The following is a 20106-nucleotide window of genomic DNA, read 5'->3' as shown; positions in this document are numbered from 1 at the left end:
CTTTAATTTTGTGACTTGAACAATTATTTCTAAGATGGCAATATGTAATCCATTAACTAGTGATTTCCTACTGCGCATTTTTTTATTCTGTAAATCTGTATAACTTGTACCCCTTCACTGTTTTTTTTCTTTCTTTTCTTTTCTCCTTAAATAAAAATTAAAAAAAAAAAAACAAATGGTAGATGCAATACAAAACTACTGTTAAATCTGAATTCACTTAGTGTATCTAACTTCACTTTAACCATGTTTTATATGAAACTAAACAAGCTACGGTATTTACTGCTTTCAGTTTTTTTCCATTCTATCCAAAGGAGTCACAAATGACATTTAGAGTAGTTATAGGCAAAGAGAAATGAAGAGAGAGAGAAGATACTCATTGCAGGGTGTGGCACCGTGAGGTTTTCTTCTTCTAGTACGCATGTTCTCTGATGGTTGATGTTTTCCATGAGCAGCCCCACTCCACTAGCTAACTAGTATTCCACATACTGTTGAAGGACACATACAGCCTGTGGATGTCTGCACCTTTAGAACCAGTGACAAGCTGCTTCGCTTTGGGTTCGCAGCCATGTTTGGCTTTGGTGGAAGAACGCTGGCCTTGGCAGAGAATTACCGATGGATGTCCCCCAGCAAACGGAGAGACTTTGCTGTGATTAAGAGCCTGGCAAGACTTAAGTAAGTGTATTCTTCCTATACCAAAACCTTTTGTGCCATAGAGCTAATGACTATTAATAACACGTTTTCATTATGTTTTAGGCCTGAGGACTGTGAAATATCATTTTTTGCACTTAAAGGCTCTCAGAATGAAGGAGAAAGGTAAGTAAAGGTTTAATGTAATGTAGATATCTTTTTTGTCGTCTTTTTAGCATGAAACATTTTTGGCATAATGTATAAGGTTAGTGATCTTTGGTTATTTTCTATACACTAATAAAAAATGTAAAATCATGGACTCTTGTAGATTCTAGTAGGCATGTAATTTGGCTTCTCTTTTCACAAGCAACCTTTGTACATCCATTTCTATATTCATTTGTCAGCTGTTAGTGTGCTTACTCTATGCCAGAGTACTTTGGATACAAGCATAAGCCAAACAAACGAAACTCATTTTGAGTTCTCCCTCAATGAAAATTTTAGACTGTGATAGAGTACAAGCATTCATCAAAGCCATACTAACGAAGAGCTTGTTGTTAAATTTGAAAATCATTGTCCCTTATAATACTTTTCGGCCTTTAAATGAGTTAGCTTATAATGATGTTGGTAACAAATCATTCACATATTTTTATTTACTATGTAACCAACCAAAGAAAATATTTAGTATCTTCAATGACATGTTAACTTTCTCATATCTAATAGATGCTATTTGTCTCTGTGACATATTTTTGTCTCTGTTTTCTTCTCCTCAGGATGGCACAGAAATCTCCAAAATCTGGTGAGTGTTAAAGTATCTCCTGGAGACCTGAGCCAGGCAGTCCTGGCCTTTTGGTGAGGGGAGGGGAAGTGACCAGTGTCTCTCATTACCTTTAGGCTGTACTGAGCAATGGCAGACAGTCCAAGGTCAGTTCCTGAATGTCAGCATCATGGCAATTCCTTGCCTGTGTTCAGTGGCACCCAGAGGCTTGGCACCTAATACCAGGTTACTAAGCATCCTTTACTCAATGATATCCTTTTTATATAAACCAGCGTTGCTTTTGCAATAACAAACAGCTCACTCTTGGCTGGGTAGAGACTAAGATAGTTTTTCTTTGTGTAATTATTAGAGTTTCCAAAGGATTTGTCAACATTAGGTTAAGGAAAATCATTAAACTGGAAAAAAAAAACCTGACAAGATAAGCAATGACTTTTAATATCCTTAAGGCTAAAATAATATTCTTTGTGCTTTTGTTGAGATGATTTTGCAATTTTGTGTTGCCTTTGGTTGCTTTACTTGTTCATTTACTAGTTTTGAGAATATTAGATTCTGATATTGTGAACGTGCTTTCCAATGTTAATGCAAACACAAATACCTTTAGCATGAAAAATAGCATGCATACGTATCTTTTTGGTACTTTTAAAGAAAACATTTCAGTTCTAATTAATGTGAATTGTGATGCACAGAAATCTACTGCCTCATAATAAATATGAGGCATTTGTTATATGTCTGATACACAAAGTACAGGTATTCTTTCTCTTGTAAATTTTCTTTTTTTTTTTTTTTTTTTTTGTATGGGGGATCGAACTCATGACCTTGTGCTTACCAGGCAAGCACTTGAGCCGTAGAGCTAAATCCCTGGCCCTGTTGCACATTCTTTATAAGCAGCTGTCCATTATGAGTCTGAAAATATTTCTCTTGGAATCCAATCCTGTCAACTAAGAAAAAAGAATCATGAAAGGTGTGAAATACAGTCTACTTTAGAGTTCCTGGAAGGAGGATGGAGAGATGACTTATGTACTGTAGCAGTTTAAAACGTTTTATTGATCAGTTTCAACTTCCCTGCAAAATATTTAACCAAAATGATCAACAGCTAGAAAAATAGGATCACTTTTAAAATTTCTTCTTTGGCACTTGATACAAAGGCAATAAACTGGGTGATATCTAAAGTTAGAGATGAAAAAAGAAGAACTAACAACTTTGATGATTAAACACCCAGATGGCCAGGCCCTCATTAATTACATCCAATGCCAAAACTTGGAAGGGGTATTCTGAAGTGCTTGTGATTTAAAAGCCAAGCCTGGTTATTTCCCTTCTACATCTTCAGAAATGGATGCTAGCTGTGTGCTTGCCTAATGGGGTGCCTCCACTATACCTGAAGCTATAGCTGGCTGACCGAGGAGCCCTGCCCTGGGGGCTTGAGATAGTATTCTAGACCCGACTCAGATGCCACATGTGGGGTCCTGCTCTTCAGGAGCAGTGGATCCATTCAGAACCGCTCCATCACATTCAGCCTATTGGGATTGCACTGCCGACTCTCTGGGTTTCATCAGTATTGATGAGATTTTTAGAGAAGGATAATTATGTAGGAGATTTCTTCTGTGGATGATAGTCAAACTATGCCATTTTTGCAGCGGTCTTTAGGATGAGCCTCAGTTGGCCAGAGATTTTCACAGACATAGCTTTGAATAATGCATGATAATCAGAGCAGAGAGCATGCTTTCAGCATTTTTAATGATAAAGTTTAATTTCAAAACTTTAACAAGTACAAAAAGACTGATACAGACTGATAGCCTTGTTCTCTAAATCACCTAAGATTAAATGTGTTTATACATGAGAAACATTTGAACCAGTACTAGGCTCATAGGGCAAGGAAATAATACACAACAGACATAGTCAATGCCTTGTATGCTTATAGAGCTACAGAATTTTAAAAATAAAGGACATACACTAACACTACCCTGAACATCAAAGTGGCGTTTATTTCCCATGGGGAAGAGGTAGCCTGATGGATAGAACCAGACCTTGGCAGTTAAGAGGTCTGTTGCTAGTGAGCATTTTGTTTTTCTCTGTGTCACTTACACATCTTTCCCTTCTACCTAAAATGTGTAAGTGATGAAATAATCTCCAGCACACCTTGCAGTGCTAACCCAAGCTTCAGTAAGACTGATGGAGCTCTTCTCTGTCCTTGTTATTCTTGAGAAATCTCCATGTTTGCATTGAAGTCAAGCTTGAAGTCATTTGTACGTATTTCTACACATCGCTTTGTGAAGCAAATGCACCTACAAGAGGCTATTTGGACAGTAAATTACACCTGGGAATTTCCAGTCCCCAGTATTGGGTGGAACAGTTATCCAAGATTAAAAGGCTCAGTCCTTTCACTAAACACGTGTGACGGCAGTTGTTCACACCATTACATCCAGCCAGAGCCACTTTGATTTACTCTATTTCCTACCTCACTTAGACCTTCTTCCTATAAATAAACACTTAAATCGCACTGTAGGTATTAGAAAATGTTGAGCTTCAGGTTATACCATTTGTAAATGCACACTATTTTATAATACAATTTTAAAAGCCACATGTAATTTCATGTTTAAATTCTTAATTGCAATGGAATTTAAATTTTGTCTTGAGGTATGAGTAGAGCTAAATCCCTGGCCCTGTTGCACATTCTTTATAAGCAGCTGTCCATTACGAGTCTGAAAATATTTCTTTTGGAATCCAATCCTGTCAAGTGATGGTTCACTTTTTAAAGAGCTCTGAGGAAGAGTGTGCTAAGAAGCAAGCCCATAGTTAAGTAAAACTAATTAAAAGGCTACCTCATTTAAATAACAATACAGCAAGAAGGGTTGAAGAATTTTAGGTAAATGTAAAGTGATGATGATTTATCTGTCTTACCTCATACTCCTAGTAAACAGTATGCTTGTTACAAGAAATAATATGGAGTGATTTCTGATGCAGTGTCTTTAAAAACTTAACATAAAATACAAATGTATAATTTCAGATTAAATAATGGAAGTATGGCTCTTATAATTGTACGGAATACTTCTCGGTCAGAATTTATAAAACACTTGAAAAGATATGCCAGCGTGAAGAATCAGGTATACCACATTATTTTTGCTACTTATTTGCAAAGCTGTTAATCATGGGGAAGAAGATGCTGTGACAGTTGACTGGTTGTGCCTCATAAGAAGCATTATTTTCTTCTGAATAAGTTGATCTTGTTTTTCAGTCTGTATTTCATCTCAAGTTTGAAAAGCATCCACCAATATTAATGTAGGATGATCCATTTTGAGATATAGGATATATTTTATTCACAAATTGAAATAGATAATGTAGCTTTATACTGAAATTTGAAGGAAATCAAAGATGTAATTACATACTCAGGCTGTTGTGCAGAATGAAAAGTAGTAAACTAAGATTTTAGCTTTCTTGAACTTATAGGGCAGATTCTCTAAAGTTATGATCTGATACTTCTTTATACATCTGTCTGTGTTCACTGATTACTACAAACTTGCAAATGTGTTTTTAAAATGCCCCTAAATCATTACGTATTTCCACCCAAGTGGTTAGCTTTAAAGAAAGACAGTGGCAAGCCATTTTTTGGAGGTGGATATTCTGACTCAGGCATTAGTGTTGAAGTACGCAGGTGTGACTGTAAAACCCTGTAGTTTTACACATTCTTAAGGGTGTAAGAACGGTGCTTGGAGGTAGGTGGAAAGAACAGACATGGGTGGGGCCGTAAACCTAGGCACTTGTTAGTCTCCGAGTGCTGCTTATATACTTTGGCCACTGCAAGACTGATAGTTTTGCCTCAGGATTTCAAAGTCACCCTTCAGGAGGTTTGAGTTCTCCTCTGTCCACCATTTGGATCAACACAGAGTCCAAATGAACTATTTGAGAAATTCAATTGCAAAGGTAGACACAGTCACACTTGCCTTATGTGAAATCTCAGGAAGGAGGCAAATAAGTACACTATAGATTGTGAGGCCGTGTTTGGGAAAATATGTAAATTTATTGATTTTTTCCAAAGGAATATGTGCCTTTTCAGATTTTATTACATTTTTAAATAGTACAACTAGCTTTTTCTTCACGCAAAATGCAGCCCCAGCTCATTAAGATGGAAAGCAAAACAAAAACAATATAAAAGCCACTCCAAATTTCATGTTCCTGTTGATAGTCATGGCCTCGCTATATAGATTTTTCCTAATCCTTTTCTATGGATTATATGAAAAGTTAAATGAGTATTAACCTACTAATATTTGTATGAGAGGCTCTATATTTAAGGGATGTGTATATTACACAAACTGTTTAGAAAAATTCTCTTCTGGAATTCCCTCATGAGGTAAATTTCTAAGGCAATTAGTAATTTGTGTAGACTCTTCAATGAAAATATCTTCTGATTTCAAAACTGATGCTTATTTTAATAATGAAAACAAAAGGCCTCTAGAACATAATGAAAGTCTATAAAGGAATTTTTTTAAAAAAGGAGACCACGTTGTTTAAAATGTATTGGACCTATTTTTACAATGTGTCCTGTCATCCATATCTTGTTTTTTTGTAGTGAGCTACATCCTCAGCCCTTACTTTCATAAAAAAATCACTTTGAGACAAGTTCTTGCTAAGTTACTGTGTTAGCCAGGTTGCCTAGGCTGGCTCAAACATGGCAGGCCTCCTGCCTCGGCCTCCAGTGTACTGGGATTATAGGCCTGGGCCATCACACCTAGCTTCTTTTAGCAAGGAAAATTACTGCCTTTACGCTGGGAATGGTGGCACATGCCCTTGATTCTGGCATTCAGGGACGCAGAGCAGTAGAATGCAAGGTTAAAATCTGGATTGTGCTACACAGTGAGACTTTGTTTCATAAAAGCCCAACAAACAAGAAATTATTCCCTGAGTATTTGTGTGTAAGTTTCGTTAGACTTAACTCTGAAGAACTTAGCTACTTCAAAAACTTAGTTTCTGTGATTGCTTTAGGATTTTTTTGCAAAGAACTTCTAAGGTGTCTTACATAATAGTATATACCATGCATACATTGATTTTTCCCCCCCAAGGTAACTGATCTCAAACATTAATTTGATACACTTACTGAAAATTATTTATCAAATTAACAGAGCTGATGTGTATTCTCTTCCTTCATTATGACATTTTCAAAGGTATAAATTTATATAAGATTACAAAGACCAGCTAGTGTGGAATCCTTCCGTCTCTGATACAGTGACTTAGTAGCAGTGCTGGGACTCGGGAGGATGTGGAGTTCTTCATTCTGAGAATGGCAGTGTCTTCTCTAAATTGTGACTGCCAGGTGCGACAGGACAGACGGGGAAATGCACCCCTTGCCTCCTCACCCCATATTAGAGAGGTTTAGTTACTCTTCAGAGCCTTTCTTCTCTGTCCTATTGCTGCCCCACTCCTCCGGGTCCCCAGGTCTCTCATGGGCATGGCTACGTTTGTAATCAAGGTCCATTCCTTCCCCATGGGTGCTCCCCAGGGATGTGTAGGCTGCCTGCCTCTCCTCCCAAGACACCCTCTCCCCTCCTGGGTGACCTCTGCCCCTGTCTTGGAACTCTGATCGCTCTGAGCCCCACGCCTTCCCAGACTCTTGTCTTCACTGCTGATCTGCAGGACTGCTCTGCTACCATGTCATCCTCTGTCCTCTGGCTGCTGCTCCCACGTTCCCTGTGCAGGTCAGGGGCACCACCTCCTGCCTGGCTGGGGTTGCTCCGGACCCCTCTCACCACCAACCCACCAGCTAGTTTTGTTTATTCTCATGTTGAAATTTCCCCCTCATCTGAATTCAAACCCTGACCCCCTCCTCATATGAAGACCCCTTTGTCTTCAGTTCTACTGTCTTTTGTATGTCCTTTTAGAGGGAATTTTCTGATTTCTTGATTTCTTTTCATTCTTCAGTGCCTTTCTCATTGTCCTTGGTGTCATAATCTAATGCCCTTAGCGTGCTATACAGGCCCTTTGGGTTCTGGCCCCTGGTCATGTCACAGCTTTACCACCTGCACCATCCATCAAGTGCCTGGGTTTTGGTCATTGTATTAGTTTTCTAGGGCTGCTGCCATAATGTACAGAACTGTGTCCTCTTGTGCCATGAAGTCTTCCCTCTGGGCAGTGTCTTGGTGCATGCATCCAAGTTCCTGTTCTATAAGGACACCAATCATGTCGGATGGAGGCCCATGCTCCAGATCTAGGTTTAACTTAATCTCCTCTTTAAAAACATCATCTCATGGTACCTCCAAGAAACCTAAAACATTCTCTCTAAATAATTTTGTCCTAAGACTCTAGGGGTGTGATACAACTCAACATAGAAATTCGTGGGTAGCAGGGAACACAATTCAGCCAGTGATCATTATGCTGAATGTTTCTGTGGTTACCACATCATGACACGTTCCTGTTCTTTGGTAAATGTTTGATTTTCCCTCTGGAGCTCCTTTCCATCTCTCTTCTGTAGTCCTTAAGGTTCTGTTCAAATGGGCTTTCCCGACACCCTAAGCCTCATTCCATCTCATTTCCCTCATCGAACTCCTTGACTGCATAATCATGACACACCTCTCTATCTTATTGTAATCATTTGCTTTTCTTACCCAGTCCTCCCCAAACACACCCTCACACATGATACCAAGCTGTCAGCTTCCTGAAGTCCCATTTAACAGTGTCTTGTGGTTTCAGAGTTAATCAATTTAAATGGATGAAGAGCTTCACCTTGGGAGGTGGGCACATGATAACTGATGAGGTAACAGACTTACTGATGGTGGCTGTCAGTGGTTGGCACTGCTTGTTCAGGGCTTCATTCTAGACTCTGGTATCCCCTGGCATTCTTCTCTCATATCAGTCGTAACTGAGTTAAGGGCACACCTTTTGACCTCCTCTTAATTATATCTGCGAAGACACTACTTCCAAATTTAATGATATTCACAGGTACCAGGGGTTAGAACTTGGTATTTTTCATATTGTGAGCAAACATAATTTAAACCACAGCCAATTATTAATGACTCATTTAAATGAATGATTATGCATAAATATCTGCACATATGAGGCACGTCCCTAAGGCTTTACACCTGAAGCAGGAGGTCTAGAGCAGCGAGTGTCAAACAGTTTCAGAGAGCGCCACCTGGAACCCTGAGACTTAGCCCCAGTCAGAACAGCTGAGGCCACCATGTAATCCACTGTGTAAGTCAGTTTATTAGCTACTATAAACTAGCATCTGTGGAAACCTGGCTTTTATTTATGTAAAATGAAGGTGTTGAGGAAAAAAATACTAGTTTTGTATCATCATTTAAAATTTTGTCTTGTTTATGTGTGGAAGTGGAAAACTATACAGAATTTACTTAGTATAGTTTTATATCTAAGTTATTTATTCTGCATTTCCACTAAAATAACTTGGAGATTTTTTTATTTCAGAGACTACATAGTGTTTTTTTCCTTAGTTTTTCTTTGTCACACAAGAAACTGCAAGCTTAGGTTTACCTTGCACTATTCTTGAATGATCATGAAGCAAATACAGTTACCCTGCAATTCTTAAAATGGAGGGGAGGCAGGCAAACACCCATGAAAATCATAGTTGACTGGCTTTCAAGATATACTTTACATTTTACAAGCTTAGATCTCAGTTCTTCACATCAGCTAATGTAATTGCCAAGTTACAGAATTTATGGATTCTATAAATCTATCAACAGATCAGCACTAAAGATTCACTCTTTAATTGGACATGGTACAATATCACTATGTACCATTACTGATACGAACTGATTTTCCTTAAAAGAGACTGATTAAGCTAGAAAAACGTCAGGAAAGAGGTGACTTAAAAACAAATGTAGAGATCTCTGATTATACTTTCAAGGCTGTAAAAACAAGTTACAAGCATGCATGATGACATCTACTTGTGAGAGGAGACATAAGGACCTCCTTGATTTACATTCCCAGGTAGAGATAAAGCAAATATCACAATTTATCTTTGTTTTATTTAGTTCAATTTTCCATTCGTTGAGACTTACAATGTGAAAGAAGTAAAAGTCTTTCCAAAGAATACCGCTGGATACTGTCCAGAGGAGGAGGCTGGACCTCGGGAAACTGCTTCCGGAAACACCACTTTCCCTTGGAACGTGGACGGCGACTTGATGGAAGTTGCATCAGAAGTCCATGTTAGGTGAGCCTAAATTACTCACTGCTGCTTGTGACCAGCAGACACAGCCTTTAGAATCCAGCAAAAGCCCACTTTTCTCAACATTCCAAGGTTGAGGTAATAAATTGAAAAATGGCTAAACAGAGAAGTATAGAAGGCCATATACACAACTTACAATGAACAGAAAATGGTAACTTTACATTTATTTACCCTAATGTAGAACAAAGTCATTGCGTTTGGCTATGATTCTCAACATCAGCATTCCAAATTTGATTCTAAATAAACTATCCAGATATGTGACTGTATAGTTTTTTTTTTTTTTTTTTTTTTTAATGAATCAAGATCTTGAGCGATCGTGAAGCCCTGGGAGTTAGAGTGTTTGTCTTCTTGGTTTCCTCTTATAGGTTTCTGATACTACAACACTTCATGTTCAGCAGTTTGTTTTTATTAAATCTTCAAAAGGCATTCAACATACTTTACAAATGAACAGCTTTACATATTAATTAACAAGGGCAGCTGGTAGAAATGGGTTTTGGCAAATGCAAACTCATTCTTGAGTAGCATGGTGACCAAATGGGCAGAAAAAGTATGCATGACGCCCACTAGCGGTGCGTGTCCTATAGGAAGAACTGACCCTTCACAGAGGTAAAGGTGGCTTTGGAATGGTTACTGTTGATATTTCAGGATCCCTCCTTTGAAGTTCTACCATGAGAATATATTTGTTGGTTCTCAATCTATATGTGGCACCATGTTAGTGTATGGAGAAATAACAGAATGAGATTTATGAAATAATAAATTACTCATGTTATTCTTTACAGATTACACCCAGGACTTATCAGTTTTTATGGAGGAAGCATGGAAGAAATGAATGATTCCAAAGTAACATGCACTTGTTTATAAAGTATGTAAAGTAGCATTTTAAATGGAAGGACTTGGTCATAGTTTAAACAGAGTCATAGTTTAAATGCATTTTCAAAGAAATTAAAGTTTGTCTGTTTGGTGCTACTAAAAAGTAGTTGCCAAGGCTTTGAAAACCAAGATTAAATAACATAAAGTAAAAAAGTTCATTTTTAGAAGGTGTTTATTGGAAGTAAAAGTAAATATTTCATGCCTTTAATTCTAAAGCAAAATCATTTGAGTTGTTTTGTTTTTCAGGATTTAAGCCCATCAACTCTGAGGTCAGATTCCTACAGCCTGACATAAACAGATCTCTTAGGACCACACTGAGAGGTAACTAATCCTGAGGAGTTAAACTTCAAAATCGCACAAGTAGTCAGTGGTATGTCCAAAAACAGAACTCTCTCACAAAAACTTTGTACTACTCAGATAACCTTCTAAAAAAAAAAAAAAAGACTGTATAAATAGGGTTTAAAATTCATCACAAACTTTATAACAAATTTTCTTTACAACTGCATAAAGTACCTAACTGGATGCAAGTTAGTTCACCAGGTTACTTTGCCCTTCTTGAACTAGAAAGGCATGCATCTGGCAGTGATGGCGCCTGGCTTTCAGTACAAACAACCAAGTTTTAGTTTCCTCAGAGACAACAGTTCTCTAAAGCTGTTAGATTTTGACACATGAACCTAGCTATTCTAAAAGAACTAAAATTTTTAATAAAAGGATAAAAATATATCCTTTGCACAAATGTTATTTAAAATATGTACAAGCAAAACTAAATTTGCCACATATACTTGCTTTGTGCTTAAGTTTTATTGCTCAGATGCCTTCAAAAATCTCTACATTCCCCATTCTGTAGCCACCAGTCACAGAGCAGAGGCTTAGCAATGGATAACTTTCACAAGGCGGGAAATCTGAGGAAGTAGACAGCTGGCAGCAAAGACTTCATGTAAAGCAATATTTTCCAGAGTAGGACAGACTAGTCTCTTATTTATTTGATCACTGCCTCTAACAGATGCTCAAAAATTTGACCACAGTTTTCTTATACATATAAAGAGATCTACATGAAATAAATATTACAAAATGAATGTACTTGAAAATGCATTTAAATTATTTAAAATTCAGCAAGAAGCTGTTTTAAAATATAACCTCTTACAATATTAAAAATTTTAGCTACCACCCCCCAGCTCATAGAAATTTTGATGTCACCTTTATGTTCACTATATAGTTCAGATGTGTATTTTTCAACTGTCTGTGAAATGTGTTACTCCATATCTATGGAGAATGCATTTATAGGCCTGATTAAAACACTTATTTGCTTAATTTAGAATAGTATTTTATACAGTACCCAGTATCTGAAATATGGACCCCAAATCATTCTTTGTATAGCTTTCATATTTCTTAAATACATCATTGTATACTTGTTAAAGTGCAACATTTACAATTTGTTGTTATAGAATATAAATTAGAACACTTAAGAATTTTTTACAAACAATATTTCAAGGTGTTTTCTTTTGACTCCTAAGTAGTCTTGATAAATGTGTACTGTATCCATATATATCTATATAGCTATGTATATATGGATATACAGAAAAAAGCTCTGTAGTTATCCACAAGTCCCCCTGTTAAACCAGTGTATTCAGTATGAAATTTGTACATCAGGCCTATATTACTCGTAGTCTATTGAATAAAATGATTGCTGAAGAAAAGGAAATGCATTACAAATAAAGGTCTTTAAAGAAAATTCCATGAAATGGTTTTAAAGATTGGTTTTCAAATACTCTCATAGACGTACTTGAAATGAATCTGTGCTTATTTGTCCCAGTCTAATATACTTTCAAGTATATGTTTCAGGGTTTATTTTTCTTGAACAAGTCGAAGGCTGTAGTGTTCTTCTACCCATTTAATACTTGTAAGATCCTCTTTGGCTATAAATTACAGCTTTGCAGTTATTTTCTTTGGAAGAGTTGTCACGGCTTGAATTCTTACCTCAGTAACACCATGTGTTGTAAGTAAAAGAAATACACACACAACAACAACAACAAAGGTCTGAGAAAAATGTTTTCCTGTAAACAATGTTTTTAGTCTAACCTGAGTCTGTTTTCAGTTATCTGAATATGAAAGAAGTCTTTACTCATCATCATTGTTTTTGCTGTTGACATAACTCCAACTGTCTCTGTTTTCTTCTTGTAGGATAGATTTGTATTGTCTTTTAAAGAAGCCAGCCTAAAAACAGAATTACATAATAATGTATGGTTACCCATACACTATATTTACATCAAAAATCCAGAGGGCTTTTACTCCCTGTACTCAGAAAACATTCGTTTGGGACATCATGGGCAAAGGCAGCATTTTGTTGTTAATGCAGTGATACAGTAGCTACCCTCACCCCAAACTTGACATTCAACATACTGTGAAGTGTTTTGTAAATGCTTTTTTAAAAGATTCTCTTTCAAAGCTGGTGATCTAGCTTAAATATTTGTTGAAAATAAACTAGTTTTCCAGAAAGACTTTGGTACTGAAGTTAGAATATGCAAAGTTAACCCACGTGCTTTAATAACTCGGAGTCACACATGGGCTCTGAGAAAATAAAGAATTGAGTAGAGATGATTGCAGCTCCAGATGTGCTAACTATTAAAGGCTTACCTTCCACATAACACATGAAATCACAAACAGGACAGCCAGTCCAAGCAGCAAGCTACTTGAAATAATCACTATGGTGACCCGGCGCTTGGGTTTTTGATGGTGTAATCCTTCCAGTAACACCTATGTAAAAAAAAAAAAGAAAAAAAAAAATGAAGCAAAACAGTTTAAAAATTTCCTTTCAAACCTTCCCCAAATCCTTATACATTTGCAGGGCTAATACAACTACAGGAAAAAGTGTGGCCTGAGCTTTCTCCAAGGCTCTTCCATCATCCCATTCTCACTGCTACCAATTACGCCTCCCAAAAAACTGTCTTTTCCTCCTGCAGCTGTAGAAAATGCCACCTCAGTGAAGTGCTCCATATCTTCCATGATCTGGGTGCACACTAATTTTCTGACTCAGGTAGGCAAGAGGAAGCGATGACAGACACACTCACAGGATGCTTCCTCACAGTTCTAGCGGACTAGTTACAGAGTTTGTCTTACGTGTGCTATGTTCTCATCCTCGTTTAGTTCGATAACTTTGGGATGTGGCTCTGGAAAAGCTGTCGCTCTTATTTCAAACTTGAGTGCTGAGGTGTCGTCCTGTTTAAAACAGAGAGATCATCATCGCCTTAGCGAGTTTTACCTTGTGAAGTCATTAACAGGATGATTCCCTATGACTTACATATTATCTAGATGCTTCTGCAGCTTGTCTTCTATTTACTGTGTTTCCCATGGTTCCAAAGGAGTGGTGTAAGTTTAGACATTTAACTGTCATTAATTTTAAAGCATGCTTTCATTGTTCATTGTTATTGTTGATGTTTCACTGAAACTCTAATGAAGCATAACTACATTGCAGGTAACCTGATTTAAATATTATTTGTTAGACTGTAATAAAAGGTATGTTACTGGTTACAATGTAATTTCCTTGGGGATGTTACATTTTTATCCCCAAAGAAGACTTTTTCACTAGATAAACATTTCCTCAACTCAATCTAAAGTTTCTTTTAAAACAAATTTGATAAAAACTGTAATACAATTCAGATATAAAATCAGTGGATGAACTCAGAACCTTACGACCTATGGCAAGGACTTTATAGCTCTGAACGCAGAGCTTGGGGAGATGGGTGCATGCTTTACGGAGGTACAGTATTTTCTTGTGTGTATGTGCTAGGATGAGAATATATTCTTTAGTCAGGTTCTTAAACAGGTTGATGAGCCCTAAAAGTTAAAAACTACTATGTAAAGATTATCTGACATTTTACAAGTTTGGGTAAATTTACAGCAATATCTGGAGATATCTTTGTCAGGATGGGGACAAAGGTACAACCAGTTTCTAGCAGTGAGCCTCTGTCTCAAAAAATAACATAAAAAGGACTGGCGGTGTAACAGCTCACTGTGAAGGCCCTGGGTTCAATCCCCTGTTTTGCTGCAGAAAGAAAAACCATCCACTCAGCAGCTGCTCATTTAATCTACAGCACTATTTTGATACTACCTATATTGAGCAAATGAAGAAACTGTGAATAGGACTTTAGATAAATCTAGTTTTATCTTGAAGTACGCTTCATAAAAATAAATTAACAGGTATTTTATTTTTAAATTCATTAACTTTTAAATCAAATGCCATTAATTTTAAAGCATTTTAAAAATTGTTTTGCTCTTACTGATGTACTTTGATGGTATAGTGTGATTTTACGAAAGCCTTTTACTAGGTAACTATTCGTAAAAGATTTTAATGGATAATTGAAAGCAGTGTAAAAAGAATTTTTAAGGTTACATGAAATTTTGAGATAGCCAATTTCTCTGATGTATTTAAGGTTCATAAACAATCAGGCATGCTTTCTGAACTACTGAATTATACCAGAGTCTTTAGAGAGCTAAAGTGATGAGTAGAAATGAATTTTAAGGTTATCCCAAAATTTTATTTTTACCTTAATTTGTCAATTAATTTGTCAAATGCCTAGGTACCATGCTGCCTGAGGATGGTACCTGGAACTAAACTTCGATTCTTAGGAAGGTATCCATGAAGTTGTCAGTGCACTTCAGACTTACCATTTCCAAAACGGATGGCCGGCCTTCTAACTGAATGTGAACACTAGCTTCTTTTCCACTTTCCATTTTCCCAAAATTGCATAGGAAGTTTAAACAGTATGAGTCAGTTTTCATGCAATACTAGAAAAGAATATAAAAAAAATACTGTGTTGAAGTTTTCAACATTTCCACTTTTAAAAACTTTATAAAAATTAAAAATATGGCATTTAGTTAATTGTCTTTCGGTAAACATACCATTAAACATCTGCTTTCCTTAGTGGCATTTAGAAACTACCTGGCTTTAAAGAAAACACACATGTTTGTTTTGTAAAGCAGAACAGAAACAGTGTGTTTAAAGGGGAGCCATTCTTAGTAATTCGGCTTTCTGGGACAAAACAATCGGAGTCCTGCTACCATATGTGTGTTCTTTGCTTGCTGGAAAAGCTAATTTGAAGATGGTGACTGCTTCCCTAATTTCTGTTCCCAAGCTCACTAAGGCGGAGGGAATGTGTAGGTAAGGCTGTCCAGGTGACAGTGTTCCCAAAGGGTCGAACGGTTTCTGGCTGCAACTGCGGGTATTTGGGGAATAACAGACTATAATGTATAATGAATGCTGGGTCTTTCCTGTTCCTCCCATCATGCTTTTCCCTTTCATGCAAGGATATCACCTAATCTGGGGTTGTCTCCCACCAACGGTTTATGCCTCTTTTTTAAATTTTATAGAAAAAAATTCAAAACAATAGGAAAATAACAATAGTTAACACATTTCACATTGTTATCTTTACAGTAGTTACTCAGAGTACAAGATATAGGCATGAAAAATTGTTCAAATGATTTTAGCACAACCCTTTTCAATAAACTAAGCCGATTTTGATTCTTTTTTTCCTTTTCTCTTTCCTCCTCTCCCCCACCCCTGTTTCTCTTTCCTTTTGAAGTTTCTTCTCATTTCACAATATCTATTACACATCTTGGGTCTTTTATGCCTTTTTTTGAAAGCAAAAACTGCAATGTGATAAAACTAAAACTTACCAATACCCTCTTATCAGTCTTTGACAAGAATTTGAAGATGCTTCTTACGGTTTCCATGGCATCTCTTTTCTGCCCTGATACACATTCTCTTTGGTAATTTTCAAATTTACATTGTCCAGTAGTCGTCTATAAAAGGCAGAGAAGCAAAAAAAAAAAAAAAAAAAAAAAAAAAAAAGGTTATTTTCAACATTGGAAAGGATAAACACAGCATGGTTTAAGAACTTGTAATTATGTTTCCTAAACTGTATCAGGTTGGTGGGAAATCATGAAAATACTTTGACAGAATTATTTAGGAGAGATTAAATCTCTGTGGCAAAACATGAACAAAATCCCAGCAAAATTTTCAAGGGTTGGATTTAGGTCTTCAGCTGACAGAATGATCTTATAGAATACTGGACTGGAGAGGATGAAAATGAAATTTGAGCATTAGCCTTAAATTAAACATTTCTTTGGCTTAATGGGCAAAACAAAATACTATTGCATGTTCTATTATCTAAATCTGGAATTCAAGTAAAATTTTAAAAGTATACTGAAGTAGGTTTGAAATATATATTTCAGTTGAATATTTTTCTTAAAACCTGAGGCAAAAAGAATTGTGGTCAGTAAGAGATAACTGAATTCATAAATGATTTAAATATTGCGTTTTTCTTAAAAAGCTCTATTATTGAACTTTCGACAGCAGCTCCAAGCTTTACAGAGAATTTTTACCAACTAAATTAGTTCACCATATCCATATTAGAGAAAATGTATTTTAGTACAGATAATAGAAGAGTTTTACTATATAAGTCAAATGAAGTTCCAGTATTGCTCTACACTTCTAAAGCAATGTATAATATTCAAAGCATTAATGCATAGTGAATTCATAGTGTTGAATGAGACAGAAATAAGTGAACAGAAATCACTGTCATAGCAATACTCCTAAAGAATAAAAAATTGACCTGCATTTGTTTTAGTATTTAGGGCATACTGAATAAAGATCAGAGAGAAGGCTCATTTTTACCTGGACATCCAAAACGTTGAACAGCTTATCAGTTTGGGGAACAAAAGCATTTGGCACCATGATTTCCACACTCACATTTGGAGCCATGCTAATGCCTGTGTTGATAACCTGATGAGGAAAAATTTTAAAACAATTTAAAGATGCAAATCAGTGAGGTTCTGGGTGACCCGCAACATGTCTAATGGTGAGGGTTTGTTGCTGGCAGTGAGGCAGCAGAGGGAGAGAGGGCATCTACACTCAGAATATTAAAAGTTGATTAATAAATTGATCAGTTTTTAGTTTTCTCATTTTGGCTTTTTGTTTCCAGCCAAAAGTCCAGGCTTAAGAAAGAGACCTCATCAGCAGACATTCGCATGTCACATTATGCACTTTAAAACCATGGCTGCTTGGTCCCTATAGTCTGGGAGGTGGGTAAACATTTGTCATTGTGCCAGCCGAGGAAAAACGCTCAGAGGTGTTCCGGATGTTCCAGTGATGAAATTTTAAAAAGGGACAAGAGTTGAATTCTTGGTATTCTATTTTTAACGCCTATTATATTTTCACAGTATCATTCCAGGCTGAGAGGATAATTGTCAGCTGTAAATGAATAAAAATATATTCTAAAATGTTTTATTTAGGATAATTATAATGCTAAATGTATTTATAAAAATGGGTAAAGTATGTTATTGGTTTTCATGAAGAGCAGCAGATTCTTAATAAAACTGCATAAAAGGTTATTTGGTGCCTGTTGATAAATTTGGGGGTTACAGCTCCCTGAGAGAGGAGTTTGGGCCCAAATGTTGCCTACTGCGAGCTAATTATAAAGTCAATACAGTAAGCCAGGAAAAAATTTCCAACAATGTCTGTGCAAAACACAGATGACTCATAGACCTGCAGTCATCTTCTGGGTACAGACAGCACAGATGGAGACCCCGTGCCTGCATTTCGGACAGGTGCTTAATCACAGAGCAACTGAAAGGTCAACAGTGGGTCCAGGGAATGACCGTTCTAAATCGCAGTTCACTTCATCCCTGATCACCACCTACCATTCAGACCTCCAGCATCTGTGTGTGTGAGCAGACCCTTTCAAGTGCACATTTGTGTAACACTGTGGACCTCCATTGCACACTAATTAGAAAATACTTAGTGGTAAGTTAATAAATAAATAGGCTTTCTAGAGTCCAGCTTTGTTTCTGTTTTAGTTTATCATAGCACAGCCCCTCACTGAGTTCTAGCAAGTATTTCGTGGGACTTCAAAGTAGATGAAATTGTTTCAGCATTATATAGCAACACAACAAAATCCCAAGGAGATATACATGAGGGGATTTTAAGGCCATTCTTTTCAATAGATCTAGGGCAGGCCCAGAAATCTGCATTTTTGTATGGGCACCACAAGTGATCCTAATATTTTGTAAAGTGTCACCTTGGAAAATAGAATATACTGTACCCACTGCAGGGTTCACAGTCTACGGATTGCTATATAAGATCAGGATGGTGCTTTGGATTCAAAAACGTTTTGCAGGCATGATCTATTTACTCAGAATTTCAGTTTGACAGCATATTTATAAATTTTATATCAATTTATTAACATTTCCAGAGCATGATGGCATTCTGTACTTTTAAAAAGATTGTTCACTGGGGCTGGGAATTTAGCTCAGCGGCATAAGCGCCTGCCTTGCAAGCAGGCAGTCGTGAGTTCGATCCCTGGTACCGATAAAAACGAAAAAGACAAAAAAAAAAAAAAAAAAAAAAAAGATTGTTCACTAATTGATAGTGCTAGTCACAGGCCGTAAATCTGTGGAGGCGGGAGGCAGGAGCTTTCTTTACTTGGTAATGTTAGGACCATTGTAAAGCTCAACCCAAGAAGAGGTCCACAGATGCCTTCCCTGGGTCTGTCATCCCTGGTACGTGTCTCCACTGGGGTCAGCTCACCCTGTAACTGTAACTGCCTATTGCAGGCATGACCTCTCGATGTGTTAACTGTCCTGTAAGGCTTGGTAGCTCTTTTTGCAAATGGAAAGGGGACCAAGAGGAACTAAGGAGGACAGGGAGGGGAACGAGAAGCAAAAAGAGTTAAGATGTGTTATGCATGTGTACCGAGTCCCTATGATGAATGTAATCACTTATGCAATGCAAACCTGTACTAATATAAAAAAAATAAAGCAAATGGGAGGAAAACCACAGGCTGAGAGGAAAAGGCCCTAGTCTCAGTGCAGCAGCTTCTGCAGCAGCCGTGGTCGCGGGGGCCAGGGGCCTTCAGAGGGGTGGGAGCAATGCATCAGCAGCAACCCTCCAGTTCCACAGAACAGACACAATCAGCTTTTCTTACATGGAACGTGAAGTTCATTTTCTCGCTCACGCATGATTCGAGTTCACTGTCCTCAGTTGAGCCATACATGAAGGAAGTTGGATTCACAAACCTGAAACAAAGAAAAGTCTTTGTACACACCATATGCTCCGTGTTACAGCATACTTAAGAGGTACACAGGCTACTCGGGGTTTATTTTTGTGGGTTATTCTGACCACGTAAGAAGATTATGGGGCCATGTGCTTTGAACTGAGTGACTGTGTTTTATTCACCATGTATTTTTTTAACCTTCCCAAGCCTGCCTGCTTCATGGTGCTGACCATTCTGCCCTCTCAGCACCAAAATGATTCATACATATTTTGCAACTGTGAAGTATATCCTTAACTTTCTCTTGGGGAAATCTAACCTACTTTTTGGTTATTTTTTTTATCCCCAATCCTTGTTGGCTATTTATAATGAATCCCAAGTCTGGGGAACAGCTCACACACTGCCAAGTATCATCATCTTCCTGTTGGAATACAAGGTTGGCATTCTTTTTCACTTGATTTGACTTATGTATGGTCAGCAGTGAACACTGGAAACACACTCAGGAAGTCCTTCACAAACTGCTGTTTTGGCAGCCAACATTAGACAATGTCATATTTTAGGGACCCCTTAAACAGGAAAGAAATCAAATCAAATGGTGTATGTAGTCCTTTTTTTTT

General features: G+C 37.2%; 2 protein-coding genes across 4 annotated transcripts in view; one reads left to right on the top strand and one right to left on the bottom strand.

Annotated features, from left to right (window-relative positions):
- Cerkl (ceramide kinase like) overlaps positions 1 to 12184 on the top strand; it is a 112964-nt gene extending 100780 nt beyond the window's left edge. Inside the window, exons 7-13 of one of the 2 annotated variants that reach the window (XM_063259395.1) lie at positions 564 to 672; positions 754 to 813; positions 1398 to 1423; positions 1519 to 1627; positions 4407 to 4503; positions 9379 to 9557; positions 10352 to 12184. In XM_063259395.1, the coding sequence (XP_063115465.1) occupies positions 564 to 672; positions 754 to 813; positions 1398 to 1423; positions 1519 to 1627; positions 4407 to 4503; positions 9379 to 9557; positions 10352 to 10433 (662 nt within the window). In that variant the 3' untranslated portion in view covers positions 10434 to 12184. Of the gene's footprint in view, positions 1 to 494; positions 673 to 753; positions 814 to 1397; positions 1424 to 1518; positions 1628 to 4406; positions 4504 to 9378; positions 9558 to 10351 lie in introns of both variants that reach the window. The other variant, XM_003478501.4, reaches the window with a different exon arrangement.
- Positions 9842 to 20106, bottom strand: part of Itga4 (integrin subunit alpha 4) — a 72443-nt gene continuing 62178 nt past the window's right edge. For both annotated transcript variants that reach the window (XM_063259392.1, XM_063259393.1), the window contains 7 exons: positions 19424 to 19514; positions 17116 to 17223; positions 16116 to 16241; positions 15108 to 15227; positions 13560 to 13658; positions 13077 to 13196; positions 9842 to 12656 (listed from right to left, as the gene is read on the bottom strand). In XM_063259392.1, coding sequence (XP_063115462.1) covers positions 12561 to 12656; positions 13077 to 13196; positions 13560 to 13658; positions 15108 to 15227; positions 16116 to 16241; positions 17116 to 17223; positions 19424 to 19514 — 760 coding nt within the window. In that variant the 3' untranslated portion in view covers positions 9842 to 12560. The remainder of the gene's footprint in view (positions 12657 to 13076; positions 13197 to 13559; positions 13659 to 15107; positions 15228 to 16115; positions 16242 to 17115; positions 17224 to 19423; positions 19515 to 20106) is intronic.

Source organism: Cavia porcellus, unplaced genomic scaffold (genome assembly GCF_034190915.1).
Source record: "Cavia porcellus strain 051 isolate PalLab524CR breed Dunkin Hartley unplaced genomic scaffold, mCavPor4.1 scaffold_12, whole genome shotgun sequence".
Taxonomy (NCBI): Eukaryota; Metazoa; Chordata; class Mammalia; order Rodentia; family Caviidae; genus Cavia; species Cavia porcellus.
The sequence above is the reverse complement of the archived record's forward strand: the minus strand, read 5'-3'. Positions and strand labels throughout refer to the sequence as shown.